The sequence below is a fragment of the Aythya marila genome (genome assembly GCF_965140915.1).
Source record: "Aythya marila genome assembly, chromosome: 2".
In the NCBI taxonomy this organism is placed as follows: Eukaryota; Metazoa; Chordata; class Aves; order Anseriformes; family Anatidae; genus Aythya; species Aythya marila.
The window spans coordinates 40,575,970-40,589,430 of NC_139043.1; the positions used below are offsets into that span (position 1 = coordinate 40,575,970).

Genomic DNA, 13,461 nt, shown 5'->3' on the forward strand with positions numbered 1-13,461 from the left:
AAGAATAACACTTATTATAAGAAAAATGTGTACAAGGAGAGACAAAGGACTCTAATCAGAAGATGGAACTAGTGATGTCTACTGAAACCAATGGGGGTTTCCAGGGTTTCAGAAATGTTTGTGTGTATGTCTGTCCTGGAGGAAATAAACAGGGTCAGGATTATTTAATCCAGGACTGTTACACTCTTTACTCCCTTTAGCAGTGGCAATATCATAAAATGTTTAAATACTGCATACTAATATGAAATACTAATACTAAAACACTTTACAATATGGTTTTGAATATGAAGTATATTTCAATATTTTCAAAGAATCTTTTGGACAAAGATGAAACTGTTATGAAAGAACAGTGTGCAGGTATTACAGTAAACGTTGTAAAGTGTTCTTAGCGTGTAAAAAAAGAAACATTAAGAAACTTGCAATGTGAAGTGCAATAGCTTTATCCTAGTTCTTGCTGACAGGTATCATAATGAGCCCTTCAGTGTGAAGCAGTGTAGTCGCCTTTTAAAACCACACTGATTTTCTAATAACTATTAAAGTAATACTGGACACAAACTTATCAAGAACCTGGGCGTGATGTTATGCTCAAATGTCTAAACATAAGAAAAAATTAGAGGAAAAAGAATATCCAGAAGAATGTGGTAGCTCATCTGTAAACTAACCACAGGTAGGTTCTGAGCAGAAAGAAGTAAATGGTGCAGGGGTTTGGTATGTAAAGATATTTGAAACCCTCCCTCTAGAAAAATGAACAGGAGATCTGTACTTGAATATGAAACCTTCTGACAGCTACAGATACAATAAAAATACTGAAGGAAACGAGTGGCCAAAGGTATACAGGAAAAAGCAGTAAGATACCTGCTTATTGGAACTGGAAAAAAATGGCATTGGAAAAGTGGCATTAAGCAGGACAGTCACATAGATGTTAAATGCATCAGCCCCTGGTAGCTCTGCACAACACGAGGGAGGCAGCTTTCCTGAGAGTGAGGAGTACCTGAGCGTGCCAGCACTGCTCACACCACAGGGCTCGCCGGGTTTCTGTTCTCCAACAGCAGCCACACGTGAAGAGTAAGAGCAAAGCAGGCGTACATGAGAGCTCCCACCAATAGTCTCCCAAATTCCAGCTACTGTCAGCCCAAGGGATTGCCCCAGTCCCCATAGCCTATCTGCACCGTAGCAATACCCAAAGGATCTCTCCAAAGTCCAGTCCAGCCTCCTCTGGTGTACACTTCTTGCATTCACGTCTTGGCAAGGAGTTCCAGCACCTGCCGTTTTTTTGTACGCAGAACTGCCTCCGTTGGTTTTCGACCAAGATTAATTTGATGTCAAAACAGAGAGTGATCCTCTCCAGGATTCATCCTGCAGACCACTCCTTGTATCCGTATGGGAAAATTAACGGATTATCACTCTCTTCATGTTATGCTTGGTAGTTCTTTTATTGCCTCAGAGTTTACCAAAACAAAAGCGAGAAGGCAAAACACTGCTTACAGATTAAGAATAAAATACCATAAAATACTTTTTTAAAAATGTGTACATCACAGTGGAACCATTTGGGAGACTAAGCTGCCCTTCAAAGCAGCACCACTGTTTTTGAAAATCTTGATTCTTAATACTGCTTTGGCCACAAGCCCTCAAAAATCAATTTGTATGGTCCTTCCTCAATCCCACACTGAACCTTCCACCCCTGCCTACTGATGAACGGATGCTGTTCATTAACAGCAAATCCTGAGGACATGTGCATATAATGGATGCTCTTAGTTTTTTTTTTTTTTTTTCATGATGAAGAACTAATTCATGCCATTTTTACTTTTAGAATTGCTGGAAGAGGCTCTACATCTTGAAATAAGACCTCCTGTTCAAGGACCAGGGTTTGAGCAATTGTCAGGTGAAAACAGAGATACCACAACCAGCAGTCTTGATAAATACATAGCAAAACCAAAAACAAATGAAGAAACAAAACAACAAAAACTAATAAAAACAAAAACAACAAAACCTCCAAAGTTTGTCTAAATAATGCAATCAAAGATGTCTTCTGCAAGAAAGGGGAACTGGAACCTGAGAATTCTTTAAAATGCGAAATAAACTGAAGCTCGGGACAGACCTAAAATAAATAGTTTTCAGACAAGTGATCATATACACAGAGCAAATCTGTAAGTTTGGCCTTTCTGTTTTGAAACATGATTTCTTTAAACATTTCCTTAAATGTTTGTCTTCCATTATGATAAACACCATAGCAAATCCGATGTTTTTAAAGAACAACATCAGAAATGCATTTAGAGACTGTAAAAGGTATTTTGTTTATGTGGAAATAACCAGTGAACATCTGATTGGGTAGTAGCTCCCCCATGGTTCAGCAGCAGCTTTACATTTGGCACAAAAACCAACAAGTCCTCTCTACATATAGAGCTACGTATGGAGGACAAGTAGCGTGAGCTCACTCGTCTGACATGTAAGCAAAAGAACTGAGCAGCAGTCTGGGGTCAGGCTTATGAAGAACATAAAATGCCAGTCTGCTGCTCCGGTAGCAAGCACAGCAAAGGAAAGTGTTCTGGTTTATAGGCTAGTGGAGGAGACTTAGAAAAACAAAACAAAACACGAAGATTTTTTCTTTTTATGATTAACTATTTCAGCTTTTTTTTTTTTTTCTGCAAAGTTAACAAGTATATTTTATACTGACACTATGTACTCCCTCTAACTGCCGGTAGCAGTGTAACACAGACAGTGTTATGCAGTCTAAATTTCAAACACTTCATCTTCTGATCCCATCAGAAATAAATTCAGAAAGATGAGCTAACAAAAAAAAGAAACACCTCTGGTTTAAATAAAATTATTATAAAAATGGACTAAGTATACTGCTGAATTATTGAAAACATGGAAAGGGAGAAAATATCATCGCTACCACAAAAAAAAAAAAAAAAAACATACTTAAGAAAATGGCTAGCAGATGTTGCAAAGCTAAAATAAATACATGTTTGTTTTCTCTGTTCATTGTGAAATTTAACCAGACCTGTATTTTTTGAAAAATAAGTGCATCTAACCTGGGAAATACAGCAGGTATCCATGAGCTGTGAGTATGAAACTTAAACACCTTTAGAAACACACAGAGGTAAGATCTTCACATTTTCCCAAAACAACAACAAAACCAACCAACCCAAACCACACACACAAAACAACAACAACAAAAAACCTCTTTCAAGAGCCTTTTTTCCCCATGATGGGAAAGAAAACCCTAACACATTAGAGAATTGCATGAAACATTGCAAAATGTTATAGACTACTTGCCTTTTGAAACTTTTGTATTTATATAGTACTTTTTAAAAGCACTTAAAACATTAATGATTAAAATGAAAAAGAAAAAAAAAAAAAAAGGTAAAATTAAGCCAGAATGTCTGTAACCTAGAACTTACTAAGTGTGATATTTTTAACTGCATATTCAAAAATATGCTCCTAAGTAATAAGAGCCATCATGGAATGATTCATAGCTTCATGCAAAAACATCCCACAATATAAATCTTGTTAACCTTTTGAAAATCCCCAAAAGCTCATTACAAAGCTGCTGAATCCTGGCATAACAAAACCTTATATTAAAGTATTTACTGTCCTTCTAAAAAGTCCATTACTAAAAGAAATAATACACTTGAGTAAGTCGGATTTTATCACGGTCTGGTGGAAAAAAAGAAGTGTCAGACAGTCACTTCTGTGAAATTAAATTATCCTAGGAAAATGATTATAGAAGTTGAGAAGAAATAATTTCTCAACTAATGTTACACAATAAACTACCGTCCCTCTGAATTAACAGCAAGTTTACAGGCTAATTAGCATTCAGTGAAAAGACTCATGAAGAAAAGGGGGTGTCTTTCCTACCCTATTCTCCCAGTTCTTGGAAACTACATACAACATCAGATACTGGCTTTCAGATGGATTTGTTTGCATAAAAGCTGGTTAATTTTCTTCTCCAAATGAGGGACCTGTTACAAGAAATGCTGCATATTACATTCCACTCATTGAGAACATGCATTTATGACATTTATATGATATTCCCTAATGTAAGCACTTTATTTTATCATAATTCCTATCTTGATCTAACTTTACAGTCATTACCAAATAGAACAATGTGAATGTTTGAGAGCAGAAGATCAATGTCTGGGTCAATTATGAAACCAAACACACTCCAAGTAAAATCAGAGGTAAATCCTGGCCTTACTGAAGTAAGTGAAAGAGCTGCTGCTGACTTCACTGAGACCACTGCTGTGCTCCCTGCATTCCATCTGTATCTACCATGAAGGGGAAATGAAACTGAGTTACTGTATTATACAAATACTCTTTTCTGATTTTTAGACCACGTTCTTGAATTCCCTCTTTAGTTCTCACTCCAGTAAATGAAGTAAGAGAGAGATCTGTCTCGGGGCTTGCCATGCATCTTGGGAGAAAATGCACAAAAAGCTGCCTCCAGAGTTAGATTACTGGAAGTAAATAATGATACCAAAGCCAGAAGCTTCACTGGAGTGTTTAGACAGCAAGAACTTTGTTATGAACTATACCGCATAGTTATCTGAAACTACTGCATCTTCTGAAAGAGAAAATATTACTAACTTTAAAAATTTTCTATTTTATTGTATAAATATATGGCAGAAAGAATTGTAGTTAATGCTGAAACAGGACTGATTTTTAAATACAGCTATTTTCCATGTGTTACTCAGTCGACAGTAATTACTGGTGTCAACTGTAAAGCTGCCGATGAACTATGGGAGTGCTACTATTCAGGCAGGCATTTTCCAGTTACTTCCATTAAAAAACAAAATAAAACAACTTTTCATTCTCCAAATGCATTACTGATGTTCTTTAAAAGCATCAGATTTGCTACAGCATTTCTCACAAAAGACTATGAACATTCAAAGAAATCAGGTTTCAAAACAAGAAAGCTAAACTTTCAGATTTGCTTTCTTACATTTGTATGTGTGACAACTCATTTGAAAAATGTTTTATTTCAGGGATACTCCAAGCTCCAGTTTAACGAATTTGATTTCCTTTTATGATAAGATCACCCATCTAGTTGATCAAGGGAAACCAACTGACGTGATCTTTTTGGACCTGAGCAAAGCTTTTGACACGGTTTCCCGTGGGATCCTACTGGACAAAATGTCCAGCATACAACTTAACAAACACATCATACGGTGGGTGAGCAAGTGGCTGACAGGCAGGGCTCAAGGGCTTGTGGTAAATGGCGCCACATCAGGCTGGCGCATGGTCACTAGTGGGGTCCCTCAAGGCTCCATTTTAGTGCCAGTCCTCTTCAATGTCTTTATAACTGATTTGGATGTAGGACTAGAAGGTGTTCTGAGCAAATTTGTCAATGACACCGAACTTGGAGGAGTTGTGGACTCTGTTGAGGGTGGAAAGGCCTTGCAGAGAGATCTGGGCAGATTGGAGAGCTGGGCATCAAGTTTAACAAGAGCAAGTGAGGGGTCCTGCACCTGGGACGGGGCGACCCTGGCTATACGTACCGACTGGGTGACGAGATGCTGGAGAGCAGCCCCGCAGAGAGGGATCCGGGGCCGGTGGTTGACAGCAAGTTGAACATGAGCCAGCAGTGTGCCCTGGCAGCCAGGAGGGCCAACCATACCCTGGGGTGCATCAAGCACGGCATTGCTGGTCGGTCGAGGGAAGTGATTGTCCCGCTCTACTCTGCGCTGGAGCGGCCTCACTTCGAGTACTGCATGAAGTTCTGGGCACCACAGTACAAGAAGGACATTAAACTGCTCGACAGTGTCGAGAGGAGGGCGACGAAGACGGTGAAGGGCCTAGAGGGGAAGCCGTATGAGGAGCGGCTGAGGTCACTGGGCCTCTTCAGCCTGGGGAAGGGGAGCCTGAGGGGGGACCTCATTGCAGCGTACAACTTCCTCGCGCGGGGGAGTGCAGAGGCAGGTGCTGACCTATTCTCCGTAATCACCAGTGATAGGACCCACGGGAACGGTGTTAAGCTGAGGCAGGGAAGGTTTAGGCTGGACGTCAGCAAGAGGTTCTTCACCGAGAGGAGGGTGGTCGCACACTGGAACAGGCTCCCCAGGGAACTAGTCACTGCACCAAGCCTGTTAAAAAGCGACTGTACTATGCGCTTAGTCACATGGTCTAAAATTTTGGGTAGACCTGTGCGGTGCCAGGAGTTGCACTCGATGATCCTTACGGATCCCTTCCGACTTGGGATATTCCATGATTATGAGAACTGACTGTGTCCATCTTGGACTTAGTGCCCAAACTGCAAGACATGTATTACGTCCAGCTCTTTGCCTACAGAATGATAGTTTTATCTCAGTGTTTGGCCATCATAAGGATTAGGTGTTACGTGTATAAAACTGTTAGGCAACTTTATACTGACAGGCGCAATGTTTACAAAACCTGTAGGTTGCACTTTTCACTTGTCAGCTTGTAATGTGATTGGGTACACAATATTAGGTGCTCATTAACTCCACCTGCACTTCTATGTGAACTCTGTTTTGGTTACATTCTAAGAAAAAGCATGCATAATTTGGACTTCATTAACTCAGTATTTATTTTTCAGGTTATCTCTCTGCATGAAAAAATACACCTTGTGCATTCCTTTTGCTTTTTATTTTTCATTTCATGCACTTGAAAAGTAGGGGCTTCTACACTTCTGAAATCCTTCTATGTTTTCCATAACTTTGAAGTTCCCCAAACAATTGTGGAAAACTTGAACTCTCTCTTTCTTTAAAGCTCTAAGTACACACAAATACAGAGATGTGCCACTGATACATGAGACGTCAAAAGCTGAGATGTCAAAATACACAAAATATTTTTCCTATGGCAACTGCAAAATGTAGTAGAGGCTAGCTTTACTACCAAGGGCCATATTACACAATCTTCAGTCAGAAAAAGTTCTGTAGATTGCACAAGAAAATGGAGGCTTTTGGGCAGTGCCTACCAAGAGAAAAATTCTTACTGCAATAAAAAATGGAGCATGGGCAGAGCAATTATGTGTCAAAAATCAGAATACTACAGCCTATTATTTTAGGCAACTGGTTTGGTTTTGGATGCAATTCTGCTCTCTTATTCCAGTAACTCAGTAACGGAATCTAAGCTTTCATTCTCATTCATTAGGGAAGGAGCCCTGTCTGGCTCTGGATTGTAGTATTTATGCAGTTTTTATAGTTTGAAAGATTTTTTATTTCAACCGTGCTTCTTTTCATATTCACACTCATGTAGGAAATTTCATTCGTATAATGAGAAACAGAAAATATAAACTGCTCGTAATGAAAAGTGCTGGACATCTGCAGCTGTACCAACAGCCATCTTCTCCAATGAACCTTTATTTTTTTCACACTGTGATTATTTTCTTTGCACATATTTGATCTGCCCACTTCTTTCTAATGCAATGCCAAAAATGTAGGCTCTTCCAGTTAGTGTCTGTATTTCAGTGAGCTTAACAGAGCTTCACTGCTCGGGTAAAGTCCAGAGGACAGGTCTGGTTAACATGCTAGCGGGAATTCACCATAAAACCCCACTCCACAGGAAGCTACATCCCAAACAGGTAAGTGAAGATAGAGTAGGTGCACTGCATTTCCATCCCCATCTCCTGCCATCACACAGCACAAGCTACTAATCATTCCCTCCAAAGCCATAGCAAAATTATGCCCTGTACTAAAAGGTCAAAAAACAGTTATAAAATGAGACGAAAGCACATGAGAGATCTGGAGAGACTGTTACATGTCAATGCTGCAAATTCTTCCAGAAATAATTGTTTCCTAAATGAAATTATCACGCCTAGACTGACTGCACAGCGATGTTAAAAACCCTGCAGTGGGCCCTGGCAATGAGGATAGCAATTTCCTCCCAACCCTCACATGGTGTGATACTAATCCAGAGCCTGGCACACCTATCAAGGTTCGGGTAACTTTATTCCACCAAAAGCCTCAATGTCATCTGCCTCCATCTTATATTTATTTGCACCTAACTTCTGCTTCAAACAACAGTAAAGAAGCCATAAAAACAGAAGTCAAATATCACCTCTTTGCATTTTTTTCCCCAAATAATTCATTTTATTATGTATTTACTAATATTTTGTTTTTCCCCATAAATTTTACTCTCCATCTCATATCTAAGGACTCAAAGCTTAAAAGACCAACCCTGTTGTTTAATACAGCTTTTATCATTTGCTGGTCAATAAAAAAAGAATGGGAACGGAAAGGATATTTCATCTGCTCAGCCAGTAAAAATAAACTGTTCCTTAAGCAAAACACCAGGAATTCAGTCTTGTTTGTTACGATTTTCTCTACGTAGAACATGCTGCATTTTACAAGCAGGCTTTTAAAAGGTCCCCTTTATGCATATTTCAAGAGATAAACACCATTGACAAAAACAGTATCAGCAGAACATTTTCTTTTCTTATATGAATACTAAAACATGTTCTGGAAGTCTGAACCTCTCTATACGATTTCCGTGTCATAACTGCTTTTTTGTAGACATCCTGTTCTTGGCTTATAATATATGTATTTTTTGACAAAGCTAATTCATGTATAGCCTTCAAATACTTTACAACTGACAGGGATAAGGTGGTGAAGGAGACCTAAAATGGTTAATGGCCATTTCAGTCTGGATCTTCAGTCCACCTGCAGACCTGGTCAATTATTATCTAAAGAGTACTTTGTAATCTACGTAAAATGAATTTGACTGTCTCACGTTGAACCCCAGAAGATACAGCCACATTACAAAATAACTCAAACCAACCTACTCAGCAGAAACTGCCACTGTACTAGCAGCTTCAGCAGAAAAGCTGAAGTTCAAATGTGTGCATACAACAAAATTTAACTTGCTTTCTGAAGGAAAACCAAATAGGATGAGAGCTTCAGGGAAAAGTTGTTGGAGATTACTGTGTCCCAATCTCTATGCTCTGGGTAGAGGAAAGACTTAAATTTCCAGCAATGTGTTCAGAACTTGTGAAGGCACTATTTTGCAGTCAATATTGAATAATAACCACTCCAGCAAAGCAAAAATTATTGCATAGATGCTCTTATGGAATATGATTACCTGACATACTGCTGGGAGTTATAGATATGTAATCATTCTTGTTCTTCTTCTGTCACCAATGTCACCTGCCAAGAAAAGGAAAAAATCCCACATGTAATACATCCATAAATGCAAATCTGTAGAACACCAGTAACATTTAAACAGGATGGAACATTTTGGATCTTGAGTACCATGGGGTTCATGTTTACTGGCTTATCAGAGCCATATTAAATTCAATGCACCTTGCTAAACTGCATGAAGCAATGAATCCAAGCCCAGGGTCCAAAACCTGGTGGACTGGAGGAGCTGAGGGTAACGGGGCTTTGAGAACAAGGTCAAAAAGCTGACAGCTGCAGAAAAAAAGTGCTTCTGCCCACTCTGTGGAACACTTTTCCCTATTTTTTTTTTTAGAAGTTCCTTTAATATGGAACTTCAGGAACAAATTCTTTTCTCTTACAGTTTTTAATGATACAAGCGGATTATTTTCAGCTTCAGTAACAACAGGGGATTCAAAGGAATTAGAAATTCTCTGCCTACAGTTACACTGATTCTTCTACAATCATTTGAAAGCCTATTAACTTTTACAAAGTTTTGAGACACCCAGTAGTCATTTTACTCATTTGATAGAAAGATAACTTATATGTACTTCACTTTTTGAACTTTTAGCTTAGCTTTTGAACAATGGCATCTTCTATTTTATTAGAGATAACTGTAGCTGTGAGGACCTAGATTTGCTGTCCTAAATTTGTGGATTTAATATTTAGATTGTCCTCTTTCTTGTGTCCATACATGTATTGTGTGCACTGAAAACCACTGATACCAGTTGCAGCAGCTTCATTCAGCAGTAGGTGTTATTTACAGTAGCTGTACCGCTTTTCAGAGAGGTTTCACAGGCAGCTTGCCCTCATTTGGGCATCTCAGCCCAAAATACAGAATCCAGTTTGATGATCCCAGCTCTCTCTGTGGTTTTAGGACAGACAAATCCCACCCCAGCAGACACAACCCTCCAGGTACTGCTCCAGTACAGAGCCAAAAGCTAATTAGAATTTTTAAACAAGAAATTCTGCGCCTACAGCTGACCCTGCTGATGGCATTGTAAAACAAGTCATCCTCTTTTGATCACAAACGTGAGGAAACGTGTATCTTTTCACGTTAGCATGGAACTGACATTTTGTAGGGTAGGAAGAATCTCTTTGATTGCTCTGAACATTTTAACAGACTGTCTTCTTTCAGTTCTTTATTTCTCCCTGTACATTCAGCACCACAGCCCAGTCCATATTTCCTCTCAGCCACTGTCTCTTCACACCAGGAGCGTTTCCCTTCCTCGTCCTTGAAATAAATATCTTCCCCCAACAGCTGGCCGAAAGGACATCGGGCGCATCTGCTCTACTTCGGCACAAACTACGAAAACCAGAATTAGAAAGCAGGTGAGCGCCAGCGACCGCATGCACCATATAATTAATGTATCTGGGACGCAGCCTGGCAGTTTCACCTCAGCTCATCGACCCCCTGCAGCCCGGCGGGAGCACAACAGCGAGCCCCGCCGGGAGCGAGCTCGGCCGCGTCCCGGGCACCTGAGGCAGCGCCGGGAGCAGCCCCACGAAATGGCGGCGGGGCGCCCTCCACGCCTCCAGGGGCTCGAGGGGCGGCCCCTGCCCCTCACACCCCGGGCACTCCTCGCCCCTCTCCTCGCCCCAGGGGACAGCCGGCGGCCGGCTACCCGGCCCTGCGGGGCCAGGAGCCGGGGAGAGCCGTGCCCTGCCCGCCTGCCCTCCCACCGCCGGCCCCCACAGCCACCCCCGGCCCCTCCGGAGCCGGCCCGGCCGCGAGGCGCGGCGCGGCGGCTCCCTCTGGCGGCCCCGCGGGAGCAGGGGACCCCTCCGGGCCGGCGGGGGCTCCGGCTTCGCCCCCTGCTCCGAAACCCTCACTGAGCAGCCCCTCCTCTCTCCGTTTTTTAATTTATTTTTTATTTTTTCCCTTCCCATGCAAATCTCGACCTTCTGAATTAACAGCTCTGTTATCTTCCCCGTGATTTATTCCCCATCTCTTCCATCACTTTATGCCTCGTGACATTAACAGGCAGATCTGGTAAATCTTTAAGCTAAATTAATTGCTACTCCAACATTCAGCATTGCTTCACGCCTTTAAAAAAAAAAAAAAGGAAGTAAAAAAACCCACAACATACAAACCTTATTGTTTACTCTATTTGTAAAGCAAGTGAAAAGTAAAACCTACTGAAAGTTTTACAGCAGAAACTGCTAAAATATCTTCCAGCATACACGCTATAATGTATTTTTATCGCCTTGTCTTTCCTTCCAAGCAAACTACTCAAGTCTCTGTCTGGGCTCGTCTCAGAAAAGACAGCATCTCCTTAAACTCTTAGGGGAAAAGCAAATACTCTGCTTGATATTTGCCATGTACAAACAACACAACCAGAGGCAACAAGATTTTTCTTTTGCTACTGACATCTTGTGGAACTTCATAATCCTTTACAGTCTGTCAATCAAAAGAGTAAAGAGGATACAAATTTAGATCAGGCCCCCAATTATAACCAGAATCTGACCCACCCCACCATGTCATGGGACCCCAAGAACCTCAACAATAAGCCATTTCCCAGAATTTAATTGTGGTTTGGTGACTCAGTGACACACAAGCGCTCTTGAAGTAAACAATTGACTGTTTTAAAGAAAAATTCTGCCCCTCCTGTAAATAATTAGTTACTAATTGTAAAATTATTGTTTTTGTGCCAATCTATTAAAAATGTGAGGGAAAAAAATGAGAAATGTAAAGTTCCTCAATGAATTTTGTATAAAGAGAAAAATTCTAGCCATCCTGGGAGTTTTGCCATTTTTCCTGATGAGACCAGGATTTGGCATGAAGGCAGTTGTCACTTGTGTAAAAAAACTAATTATGAAATAACTGTAGGAAAATATAGTCTTTTGTTTAAAGCATTATACCGACATATCTGGCTTTGGCACAGTCTTCCTGTGTCCCACGGCTCGAAACAGAGAGCGTAGATCCTCTTTTTCTCCTCCCATCTGTGTCTAGAAAACGAATTTAGTGGAACTGGTTATGGTGGTACTGTGTGTATCTAGCAGCACCCTGAGCAAGCAGATCTCCACTAGGTCAATTCAGCAACTGCCAACGTAAACATAGTGAAAGAGCCCACTTGTAATACCTGCTTTGTACCTGACAGTGATTTTAATAAACTTTGCAAATGTATTGGAAATGCTTTCAAAAGTATGCTTTTATCCCGCACTTCGTATGCCAGAAGTAATTTCCTATTTTTCCTTTAAAGGAAGGTGGCAGATCGGTAGAAACATTGACTATTATTTAATGTATTTGCCTATTATTCTGTAAACTATTTATCCATTTTTGTATCCAGAACTTGGACTGTCTTCTGAGTGCCCAGCATGGTGCACTACTTTACCCGAGCAAGAAGAGTAGGCAGTATCTACATTAATTATAGCAGTTTCCCCTTGAAGGCATAGATGTGGGTGGTGGTGGTAGAAATCAAATTCTTTTTCAGAGTCTACAACTAAAAAGTCTGTGACCAGACAGGACTGGGAGGGAGTCAGATGAGTCACCGGCGAGGCCTCTATCACATCAGGCCAATCATTTCTGGGAGTCTTCACAGACTTTGCAGATTAAGTTTCTCTCTTGCCAGAAGTGACAGAGTTTTTGTGTTTAATCTTTGATAAACACCACAATGAGCAGTGTACATTAGATTATCTTTTATGTGTTGAGCACTTGTTTGCCCACAACAAGCTAGCCAAGGTCTCATGGCTCTGAGTCACAAGCCCTGAGCATGCAGGACTAAGTCCTGAGCTTGTCTCAGCATCCCGCGTGATCTCCCTGCCGGACAGCAGCAGCTGGGCAGTGTGCTCCCTCTCCATCACTGGAGTTCAGCCCCAGTTTTCTTCTTATTTATCAAGGCAGTTCTCACATTCACACTGGATACCTCAAATAGTAGTAGCAAAACAATCATTCCATTCTTGACCGAGTTGTGCTTCCGACATACAGCCCTGTACTAAGAAAAGAATGTTCCTATTTTGTCACAGATCATAACCAAAAGACCCATCTTTGAGATCTTAATCTTCCCCTGGCCTGAAAAGGTCATATTTGAAATTCATTCTCAGCCTTTGGCCTTCAATCCAGCAAAGATGTCAAGTCGTATTGCCAATTATTGTGCTTACTTTCTTCTCCCATAATGAAAGGTGATTAACCAATTAACATTAATCACTGTGGTTAAGTGTTCTCCCACTCTCACCAGGTGTCTCCTCCTTCATACAAATGCATTGCATTAACCTAAGAGTACACAAAAGAGTTGTGCTGCTCTGGCTTGAGGATCTTTTCATCCCTGCCCCTTTGCTTCAGCTGTCGATAGAGGCTACCGCTCTCTGCTAGGCCAGTGGCATGGCAATTCTCTGGTTTGAATCCTGA

General features: G+C 40.9%; 1 protein-coding gene across 14 annotated transcripts in view; it reads right to left on the reverse strand.

Moving 5' to 3' along the window:
- Positions 1 to 13,461, reverse strand: part of THRB (thyroid hormone receptor beta) — a 165,850-nt gene that overhangs the window by 43,294 nt on the left and 109,095 nt on the right. For all 14 annotated transcript variants that reach the window (XM_082753507.1, XM_082753502.1, XM_082753510.1 and 11 more), the window contains one exon: positions 9,040 to 9,104. In XM_082753507.1, the coding sequence (XP_082609633.1) occupies positions 9,040 to 9,046 (7 nt within the window). In that variant the 5' untranslated portion in view covers positions 9,047 to 9,104. The remainder of the gene's footprint in view (positions 1 to 9,039; positions 9,105 to 13,461) is intronic.